Here is a 12076-nt window from a genome sequence, read left to right as displayed (position 1 = left end):
AAACCTTACTCCATCCAAAGAGATACAGAGGCTAATCCTGCCATTCAACTAAGACTAGGGGTGTTCATGAAAACCAAGCTGAAACCGAAATTCAAATACACTGATCCAAATTCTTATTTACATATTCGGATCGGATCAATCCAAATACCCGAATAACTAATTCGGATTCAGATATGGAATGTAAAAAAATCTGGATTGTTCAGATATCTGTTTAATCTAAATAGAACATGTTTTTAATGGTATTTTCCAATTTTGTATGTTTATTTAGACTATTATTTGAATTTGAACTTTAAATTTATGTTCAAGACCAATTCCTATTTTCCGGTTTTGTATTTTATTGTGATTCTAAACGTGTAAAAATTGCTAGTGACCACAAACTAGAAAAATTATGCTATTATGTTATTTAGGGATTATTCAGATGATTCTGGACTATTCGAATTTTACCGAAATCCAATAAGAATTGAATTTGAATACATTCGGATCTAATAGAAAAATCTCTAATTCGGATCAGATTGGGTCTAAAATTTTCAAATCCGAAAAATTCCAAACCCAAAAAAAAAAGAGCATAAGCACACCAACGTCAAAATTCGTTCTCACTACATTATATTACGCATTACGTATAGTGCTCCCTTCCTCTAAAATAATTTCATTTTACAAACAAGATTCTCTCTAAACAGGCCTTTGACATACTACGTCATCTTCTGCTGATCTTTTCCTTGCCTGCAAAATAATTGGGATGTTCAAAACTTAAAATTCAAAGACGAGTCTTGAACCGGTGAAGCAGAAAACAACTTACCAAATATGTTCGATTTCAAGGGAAATCGTCCCTTTGTTTTCAGATCTTTAATTTGCTTGCCCGTTTTAGGACCACTGGCACCGCTAGGACCTTCACCCCTCAACATAGCAACCTTTTCTTGATAGACCGCTGGCGGTGCAAGTCTCAACTGTGGCATGTTATCTACTTGGTTCTTGTCTTTATCAAGGTTACTTAATATTTCATACTGTTGTTATAAGACCTCTGTATCAGCTAGCAGGTAGGTAACTTTAGGGGTGTGCGCGGTGCGGTTTTGGGCTAAAACCTAACAGGAAACCAAAACATCGGTTTTTGGATTTTTTGAAACCGTTCGGTTTTGGTTTTTTCGGTTTTTGCCGTTTGAGCTTGAAAATAATAGGTCGAAATAAAAGTTGGCAAAAAATAATGAATTTAGGTATACATCATTTTGTTAATCGTTAACTAATAGACTATTATACATTTGACAACAAAATATTAAAGTCACATATTTATTAAATTTTTATAAATTACTTAAAATAAAAAATTAAAAATTTAAGAATTTGGTTCGGTTCTCGCTTTTCTCGGTTTTTATTACATGCAAAACCGAAATCGAACCGTTAATGTTTGTTTCGGTTCGGTTTTTTCGATTTGATGATTTCGGTTTTTTGGTTTCGGATCGGTTTTTTTTGGTTTCTTGCACACCCCTAGGTAACTTGTACGAAAAAAAAAGAAAGCAGAGACAACTAACCGACCCTGGATATCTGACGATCAAGTGCGTCTTTCTCCTGCAGGTGGGTCCCTTGTGACGATAACTTGTGCTTTGGTAGCATCGCCGCCTTACTCACCAATCCACCCTTGGCAGCAGCGGCAGAAGGAAGTCTAGACTTTTTCTTTGGCGTACAAAAGGGGCAGCCGGCATGAGAGGCCGGTTCACAATGCAAATGGCTTGCATGCCCACAACTATACACTCGGATCCGGGGGAGTCCTTAGTAACAAGACAATTGCATATGACACAAATAAGGCTTTCAGGGCCATGCCCGTGAGACGCTCCTCGCTTGAGTAATGTCATGGTATAATATGTATCATCCTCGATCAAAGATCTCGCAGTGTCCTGACAATAAAAATATACACTTTTATTCTTTATATAATGCCTAAAAGAGGACAAGAGAAATAAGTAAATACCAAAATTCTTCTTTCAAAATCATATGTTCCGAGCATTCCGAGTATTGTAGGTTTAAAATCACCAAACTCTTGGCTACCATTATCAGAAAGAAGTTTCATCATGACAGTCGGTAACCGAACATATCCTATCATTCCCTCAACAATCTCTTTAATAAAAACAGACAACAGCTTTCTCAAACCTTTATCTGGCCCTATAGTTGCAGATGAAGTGCCGTTCTGGTCCTTACCGGATCCTGGTTTTGTTAACGGTTCACAAAATCTGCATATGAAAAAATGTTAGCATCACCATGTTCCAAATTGTATCACATGCATGTTCTTGAAGAATACTGATAGAACCCAAAAACTAAAATATATATTTTATTGAGATAAATAGATAGTTGGCCCGATTCGAGAGGGGCTAGTCTCTCATTTAACCAATTCGAGATGGTAAGTCTCCAATTACAAGAACTTGATAATCAAAAATAAAACCAGACATTAAAACTATAACAGAAATGAAATACTTCTAACATAATTTAGGTAATTAATATCTCCTAACATTCAGCCTTTGACCGTCAATGGTCAACAGTCAACCCCCCACTAATTCAGCCCTAAACCTTTGCTCCTGGTTGACTGGGTCAAGGTAACTGGCCCAAGACCTTTTGGACCCAGATGGGTTGACCCGCTGATAAGGTGGAGTCTTAACAAATACACCAGTAATTTTCATTTTCTTTCTATGGGAATCTGAAGCTTTAAAATTCAATTATCTTCCAAAAATGCATGATAAATCAATGATAATGAATAAAAACAGTATAAAAATAAATGACTATTTATAATAAAAAGCAAGAATAAAACTGACTGAAGCAATATTGTAACAGAAGTCTAATACGTCAAGCAGCTTTAAAATAACAAAATGATAATATCTGGCTTAAGCACTTTGGACAAAAAAAAACGCACAGAAGTGGTAAAATAGGTTAATCGAGTTTCAAAAGGTCCATCGTCTCTCCCAACTGGTGACTTCCAAATCAAAATATTATAAAAATGATAAAATTAAAACCTTAATGCCCTATTTATAAAAAAAGATTTCCTACAACATTTTGGAAAATGATACCTAAATTTATCTAAAATAAAACTTTTCTTGTAACTAAAATACTACTAATACTTGTCAATAAACAATATTTCAACATCTTATCACAAAACAGAGTTGTAAAATAAAGGCAAGATGTATCACATGATTTAAACCAATATTTATTATTATTTTATCAGTTTGTGTAAGTGGAGGAATGGTGCTTACTTATCAAGCAGCTGAAACCAGAGGGCCTCAGACTCATTGAGATCTAACCGAGAGCTGTTCCTTTGGCACAATCCAACACAAGTTTGCACAATATGTAATATGTCATTCACCTACACAATATGTAATATGTCATTAACCTACAATAGCGTCTAAAGACTTGTTATTATAATGGAGAAGTCATTATGGTAAGTATAAGGGTCATATTATTAGTTGTTTTAGTAAAATAGATAAAACTGAATAAGTAGTTTAAGCGTATAATGTAATTATTTTGGGTGGGTAAACACGATGTGTGCAAGTCTTGAGGTGGATACAAAAACTCCCTACAAAAAATGAATAAGGAAAGAGTGACAGACCTCCTTCTTCATGAAATGATCCGCCCCGGCATAATCAGCAGAAGCAGCATCAAGCATGCTAAATTTGTCCGCAAGATCAGAAAGTGTGTATGAAAGAGCACTTCCAACATCTCCAACCCTTTCTAATAAGAAAGCAGCAGCATCTATGATTTTATACTCTTGGCACAGACGTAAACAATGGTCTACCCTATAGCTTTCACATGTCTCAAGAAAATGGAGAACACTATTCGGTTCATACTGACATAGTAACTGCAGAACAAAAAAACAGCATAGTTTGTAGCTGCAATCAGCATATAATCTGACAAAATAAAGGAAATAACCAAAACTGTATTAAGCAATTACCTCAAGATACAGCTCAGTCATTTCATCAGTTACAGGAACCGGATTCTCACGCAAAGACTTTGGAAACTCTGATAGTCTTTCTAAGAAATCATCTACCATGTCGGTCTGATGCTTTACCCTTGTACCAGTGAAACACAAAGGCTCTCCTTTCCTCAGAGAACTAAAGCTCATGGTGCCCATTGAATGAGCTTCAATAACCGTCTTTAGGAAGAGAAAGAGACTTTTTGGATGAGACCTCAGCTCGGCCAAAATTTGTTGAAATTCTTGAAAAAAATGTTCAAAAACTAGAAAAATCGTGCCCTCTCTGCCAAAGTTTAACACACGATTATAAAAGCTATATATCATTAAAAGAAAGTATAGCTAGGGAAATTCAGCATCTGAAATAACAACCTGCTTATTTGAACTAAATCCGGAATTCGTGAAATGACTGCTGTTTCCATATAATCAAGCCACTTTGTTCGCAGCAAATTATGGATATAAGAGAAAGCGTGAACTGGTTCATCCACATCTTTCATGAAGCTATCAAGAGCAGCTAAATACTGGTGTCTGCTGTCATAAATGAAGCCACATACCTAGATAAATACATGAACACAATTATCGGTCATTTTGCATTCAAGAGAGAGAGAGAGAGGGAGGGAGAGAAAGAGTCGTTGGAACCTGGTAAAAGTGAACCTTCTCACACATGTCTAACAAGTATCTGTCGTCCCAATCTGTCTGAGGCACAACTTGCAAAAGTGCAAGGACCTCCTTCTCTCTTGTTTTAAACGACATTTCACGTTTCATATCACCGTTTGCTGGAATGCTAGCATCTAAAGTCAAATACTCAAATATTTGACCTAGCAACTCATTCGAGACTTTGGCCTCTCCACGGGAAACAAAACTAGAAATAAACTCTAGTATATGACCTATATCATCCTTTGAAGGCCAAACTGTGTCGGGTTGAATAGTCGGAGTGCTAATAGATTTGCTAGTTTCTAATATGAGAACCAGAGCGTCTACCGTCTTTTGAGTCAGATCTTGACCCTGAGATGTAGAATCCTTTTCATGCGAAAGATGATCTGGCTTTTGAATTTCATCTATAAATGCACATCTCAAAACATTTAGCGTTGCTTCAGTGTCCAACTCCAAGAGATGATAGAGATTCTTGTATGAATTTGTGGCTGATAAGTTGGCCAATCCCCATGGACTTGGGGCATTAGAATCCTCCAGCAAGAAGTGTATAAGCTCCCTTCTAAGAGACGGTAAACGTGCAGGAGAGAGAGCTCCATGTCCTGATTATACATTTAGTAAAAAGAAAAAATAAAAAATGAGAATCTAAATCTAGAGTCATATATAGGCCTGCAAACGAATCGAGCATTCGATGAACTGTTTGTGAACCGTTCAGCGTGAAGTTCGTTTATGTTTATTTGATAAACGAATGAACATGAACAAATTTTTTCTGTTCGGTTAATTAAACGAACAAACATGAACACATGTTTCGTTCGTTCATTTATGTTGTGTTCATTTAAGTGTGTTCATTCATGTTTGTTTGTGTTCGTTTAAGTAGGTTCATACATGTTCAAATATGTTTGTTTATCTTTGTTCAATTATGTTTGTTTATGTTCGTGAACATTTCGTTTAGATTTTATATAAACGAACACGAACACCAAATTTTTGTTCGATTAAGTGTTCGTTCTCGTTTAAAGTTAAATGAATGAACACGAACATACCCTTGTTCGTGTTTGTTCGGTTCGTTTACAGGCCTAGTCATATATACAAAATAATATTTTATATCATTAGACAGATGACATGCCTGGAGGAAAAGCTAAGCCTGAAAAGCAGTACTTCAAATAAACTAGCATTCTGTACCTGTTTACAAAACCCAAGGCATGAAATAGACACGTGGATAAAACTTCATAAGAAAGAAGAAAAAAATGCTAATAACAGGATACACTGTATTTACAATGGAGGGCGATCTAGGCAGTTGTAGATCGGATTAATAAGTATAAGCGTATAACTTTTCAAATACTTCAAAGAGTTTGACTAATTTTGTTAACGTTGACCAAAACTTGACCGGTTTTTGACCAATTTGGGCCGATCTGGACCAGATTTGACCGGCTACCGATTTGTTGGTCTGACTAGGTGAAATCGAATCAGTATCCCGATTAGCAAGTAATCTCCACTAAATCAGTGACTAATCAAGATTTTTACAATGCTGCATTTATGCTCAATTCGAGACTTTTTTTCTGTATATATCACAGGATATATATATATATAGGATCAGGATCATGTGAAAACTATTTGAAAATTGAGAACCATGAGAACCATTTTGGACCACAAAAAACCCAAAAATGAAAAAAAAATCATAAAACAAAAAAATGCAAAAATGAAAAAAGTAAAAAAACCAAAATTCTTGTTTATCATCCCGGTTTCATAAAAAAACGTCTCAGTTTAGCTATATTATACATATATGTATAATATGTACATATATGTGCATACATGTTTTTATACACATGTACAATTTAAGGTAAATGATAATGTACATATGTGTACATTACGTAACTAGAGATTAAATGAAAATATACAAATGTGTATAATATGACGTTTTTTTTATGTAACCGGAATGAAATATAAGACTTTTGGTTTTTTTTACTTTTTAAAAATTTTTGTTTTATCATTTTTTTAAATATTTTTTTAGAGATTTTTTTAATGGTCCAAAATGGTTCTCTTAGGATCCTTACCCTATATAATATATATATATATATAATGCTTTGATTTAGACATGATTTTAATACAGCAAAATGAACTGCGAGAGGTTTTGTACCTTGTGTATGTATGTAAAAAGTACGGGTGTGCATGGGTCGGTTTTGGTCCAAAACCATAACCAAGATGTCGGTTAATGGAAAACCATAACCATAACCATAACCATAACCATAACCAATAAGTTATGGCAGTTTTGGTTAATCGATTTCGAAGGTTATAGTGGGTTGGTTAACTGCGAATTCGGGTCTAACTAAAAATAGCTCGTTACAATATAATTGGGCATTATTTTGGCCGAAAGTTTTGACTTGATTTTTTTTTACTATGGAATAAATTGTTATTACACATTTATATATACACTATGTTACACGGCAATAAAACACATAATATAATTGCTAATATTTAAAAATACATATAACTGGTTCGGTTCGATATTAGCAGGTATGAAAATCTTCTAAACCATAACCGACCCACTATAGTCGGTTTTCAGTAAATCATTTGGCCAACCCAACGGGTTTTGGTATGGGTCGGTTATAGCTGTTCGGTTTCATCGGTTAATTTGGTTATGGATCAATTAGTTCAGTTTTCTACACGCCCTTAGTAAAAAGGATTACAAATATAATGGGGCTCTACATACGTCCCACAAGCTAAGGACAGGGGCCGCCTGTAGCTTAAATGGTAAACTATAAACAGAGATTTAGCAACTAATCATTTGTGGATATAATTTATAAAGGGGTTCTCCTTGAGCAACAACCTTTTCTATAACAAATTAAAAAAAACAAAACTGTATGCTTTGTATGTGTGGGAATGATGATAGCCTCAACAATTTACAGTGTAAATAGCTATCATTGATAATAAAATGAGTGTTGTATATGGTAAAGTGAATTTGAAAAGATTAGCTATCCCATAATGAAATGACGTACCCAAGTGATGGAGCATTCTCGCCATCACTGTTTGTGAATACCAGAAGCAACTCCTCTAAGGGTGTCCTGAAATCATCTAGACCTTTATTGAACAAATATATCAAGGCCCTGTACAAATTGTGTTCCCGACATAACCTGACGACCTGACACGTACAAATCATGAGTAAAGATGTGCGGAAAAATACATCCTTGAATTGTGGCTAAATACTTGTGTTTCCCTATTCTACCTGACTTTTTAATAAAATATTTGTTCATATTTCTTAATAACACCGCACATGAGGTGAGAGTGTATGTATTTAGGTGTTAAATGTCATTTCTAGAGTTCTTTGTTATATCTTTACGTGATTTTTTCTTGAAAGCGTACTATTTAGTTGTGTGAGAAGTTCAGCTTTGCAATGTTTCTATCAAACCTACCTGATTGAAGTCCAAGGAAGAAATGTCCATGTGAAGAACACATTGTTCAACTCGCTGCAGCCAACCTTTTGCGCTATAGTGCTCCACCAGTGCTTGCATAATCTTCAAGAAAAGAAACATATTATTATAGCTACAGCATGCACTAGCTCCTGGATGTAAAGATATAGCATACAAAAAACGTAAACAAGAAATACCTCGGGTGGAAGTGATCCAAGCATGTCCTTCAAAATATATGGCTCCAAAAGCTCCAAAAATGTCTCTGAAACAGAAAATTAATAGAAATATAAAAACTGAATGATTCTATTCAGAGGCAGAATTAAGCATAAAAACACACTTAGAATTTATAAAATCAGGTACAAATTAATAAACTTGTGATTTAAAAACCAGAAACAGGTTACAGAATTGAACTGCAGCAGCGTTTCATCACCGCACCATGTGCATTGCATATTATGCGCACATTTTAAAACCAAGTTAGTTAGTGACAAAGGCTTTGTTTAATTAATCAAACCAAATTATTAACATGGAAAAGGCCATGTGCTAAGAAAAATACAATGTACCTTTTTGTTGAACAGACTCAAAACGGGATAAAATTTCGTCAAACAGCATGTCAGTTCTCTTGATGTGAACACAGAACTCGACTGCAACCCCACCAACACTTGTGTACTGCTCTGAAGTGATAGAGTAACTATCAGTCTTCAAGTGCTCCAGTTGGTTACCTAATGCCACTGATATATAAGAAAAGACCTCATCCACATATGCTAATAGCAACTCCGCTAGGTAGGGCATTATTACTTTTCGAACATCATCCAATGATCTAGGAAGATCAAAAACACCATGGGCTCGACCATCATATAGCACCATTGCCATGTTGAAAGCACCCATCCAGTCACCGCCTCTGCGCAAAACTTCGACGCGTTCCTTCCACGGAAGAAGGCGAGAAACAACAAGATGTGTAGGTCCAAGTAGATACAGAGAAGCACCCCTAACAGCTATATAATTGTGATGAGCTTTGCCAAGGACATTGGAGAAATAGGTGTGATGTCCAATGACATCATCTCCTCTGCCTCCATCTACAGCGAAACTTGTGTCATGAATTAAAGTCCCATCATTTGCATACAGACAGAGCTTTCCAGCTGATGTTAGCACCACCAACATCTGAACAAGCATAACATCTGTTATAGTTTCCTTCAAATGGATAACAAAAGTCACATTGTAACTATGCAATGACCTGATCATCCAGCCAAGCAACCCCTATTGCTGTACTCTCGAGGGTCCATTTTGCATGTATTTTCAGTTCTGACTTCACCAATTTTGCAACATGTACTTGGTGATCCCAGGCAAGTGCGAGCAGTGGCGCGGTTCCAGACTCGATTACCTGGACATTCTCTGTAAGAAAAATTATCATATTACCAAAAAAGTTTCAGCATGTGAGTCATCAACTCAATTTGCAACATACCAGCCTGTGAGGGAGGTATATATTTCCAAGCAGCGTAAGGCATGGAACCATCCCGAACCCCATCAGGCTTGGGAAGCTGAGCGTAGACTTCTGGTTTGTTAGAAATGACTTTGGCCTACAAAACAAGGTGAAGGCATTGTACAAGAACATATTAGTGCCATAGTAACAAAGCTAATAAGATAATTTATGCATAAGGTCTAGTCTTCAAAGAATTCCATACCACGAGAGCAGACTGATGAGTGACAAATATGACCACACCTTCTTCAGCGGAAGTCAAATCACCTCCCGTCGTACTTTCAGTGCCACCCGTACCAATGGCAGTGCTTGTGGAAGAACTTCCAAAACTTTCCTCCGGCACTAGGGGCGACGTGCATACAACTGTGCTTGTTGATTCATCAAGAAGAGTCTACTTAAAAAAAATTAAGGTTAGATGTGATGCACGTATGAACAAGAACCACAAAAAGAGGTAGAGTTTTACCGAGGGTTTAGATGTAGAGAACCTACTAAGCCATGAAAATGGAGAAAAGCGAATCAACTTAACAACTCCTTTACTATCGCCGCTAACCATGTGGACCTGACGAGTCACTTGAGAATCCATCCCCAGATATAGCATGTGAACTACTGGAGCTTTATGCTCGGTAACAATTTTTGCAGCAGAGACCCTTTGGACATCCCAAACAGTATAATGCCCATCAGCATATCCTGCGAAAAGTAGGTCTCCTTGATGATTAAAGGACATGGATGTGACCGGGGCATAGGACCTATCGCCTTGTAATCCAAGCATTAACATCTGAAAGAAAAGCATATATATATATATATATATATATATATATATATATATATATATATATATATATATATTTTAACTTAAAGACTAGTTACAAGAAAAAACAAATCATAACATCTAATAGACTGATACTATTAATGAGAGTCGTGTAATTGGAACCTTAGCATCCATGTTATCAGCATAATGTGGAGAGTATTTGCAGGGAACGACAACGATTAACCCTCTAGACATTCCGAGTGCAATGTAGTTAAGATGAACTGCTAGGGCTTGTGGAGTTCCATGGTCTCGCCTGAATGACGGAGAGGATATTGTCCTGGTAATGGTGTTATCAGTGCTAGTACTGAAATAAGCCAACACCGTTGATCCCGTGTTCACACCCTCAAGCTTCATTGGTTGAGCAGCGGCACCCTCTTCCCAGTGCAGAGCCGTAAACGCGTGCTTCTTTTCAAGTTCCTCAGCAAACTGAAGGGGGTTATGAGTTTGTTTTGGATTGTCATCAGCTTCTGGTTGGAGTTCTTCGTGGATTTCGAAATCCTCGTCCTCCTCCTCCTTAAGCGCATCCATTTCAATGGACTGTAAGGTAATGATAGGTGCGGAGTCGTCGTCGTCCTCAATACTGCTGTCATCTGGAACTGACACCGTACTCAAAGGAGAGCTGCTGATCTCTGTGTCGTCTCTGAAATGAAGATCAATGTCTACCTCAGAGGCATTTGTTGTTGCAAATTGAGCATCGAGATTGTTGTTAGTAACGGGTTCTTCCCCAGTGTGTTGGGTATCTGAAGGATCATCGATTTTAAGCTCTTGTTTTGCATCATCGATGATTTCAAGTGAATGCTGAGCAAGTATAAGAGTGGATGATTTGTCCCTAATAGCGGCAGCATGTGGAGTTGGAATCAAGCGAGAAGCTGCAGCAGCGGCTGCGAGTGCTGCCCCAGGCTTATTAGCATTTGACCTGAAGAAGCGAGGTAATTGACTAGTGGAACGAAAACTATCATCACTTGTCAATCGATGAGGAGGAGAAGAAGAATCAACTGTTGGATTATTATTATTATTATTGCTTCTCGGAGAAGAAGAAGAAGAAGAAGAAGAGCCGTCAGAGTCGTCGATGAGGAGGAGAAGTTCATCGATGCGGTGGTGGGAATCATCATTATCATCATCTTCTTCGTCATCATCGTGAAGTTGCAGGAAGGCGTCTAGATCCATAGTATGTTTAATTCAATCAAAAACACTAAGAGCATCCACAACGGGGTGGCTTGCCCGAGGTCCGAGTCCAGTTGGCAAGCATCTCAATATCATCATGTACACATCTAACAAACACAAAAATGAAATAATAAATAAATCATACAGTATTACAATTCACCTCAGAAACATAACATATATTCTCAATCATAATAAATCAAACACTCAATTCCAATTTTACATTCAATAACATAACAAAACCCTAACTCATCCAAAACACACAAAATAATAACAATACCTTGCAACTCGTTACCAAATCCATCGTCATACATAAATCAGCTTCCGACTCAATTATTCAACCTGCAAACAAGCTGAAACGAATTTAATACATGAAACCTGTAATCAAATCGGATTGAATTGAATTGCTTACACGAACATGAAATTAAGCGGAATTTGATCGGCGAAATCGGAGGTTTTTGGTTGAGTATGTTACAATTTTAAACATTCTTAAATGTTAGCAATCGATCGATGGAACTCCTGAAAATCTATTTCAACTTCCAGGTTTTTGATTAATCGATTTGAAGGAGACTAACCATGCTTCGTTGATTGTGGTTTTGGTTGAAGACGGACGGTTTGAATGGCGATGATCGGCTGCCTTC

At 36.7% G+C, this 12076-nt stretch overlaps 1 protein-coding gene across 1 annotated transcript; it reads right to left on the bottom strand.

Annotated features, from left to right (window-relative positions):
• Positions 1-541: 541 nt before the first annotated feature.
• LOC143593625 (uncharacterized) lies at positions 542-11464 on the bottom strand. Its single transcript, XM_077073199.1, is given in 20 exon segments — positions 542-720; positions 797-1001; positions 1525-1748; positions 1751-1883; positions 1955-2213; positions 3225-3334; positions 3578-3826; positions 3920-4223; positions 4310-4491; positions 4577-5190; positions 5712-5767; positions 7582-7724; positions 7996-8097; positions 8190-8254; positions 8553-9150; positions 9224-9381; positions 9452-9566; positions 9672-9857; positions 9930-10241; positions 10398-11464. Coding segments are annotated over 20 exon segments (5085 nt in total). The 5' UTR covers positions 11442-11464; the 3' UTR covers positions 542-694.
• Between the last annotated feature and the right edge of the window lie 612 nt (positions 11465-12076).

Source organism: Bidens hawaiensis, unplaced genomic scaffold (genome assembly GCF_021521415.1).
Source record: "Bidens hawaiensis isolate Kalapana, Puna unplaced genomic scaffold, B.hawaiensis_p1.1 tig00042398_1, whole genome shotgun sequence".
In the NCBI taxonomy this organism is placed as follows: domain Eukaryota; kingdom Viridiplantae; phylum Streptophyta; class Magnoliopsida; order Asterales; family Asteraceae; genus Bidens; species Bidens hawaiensis.
This window is presented reverse-complemented; position numbering and strand designations above follow the sequence as displayed.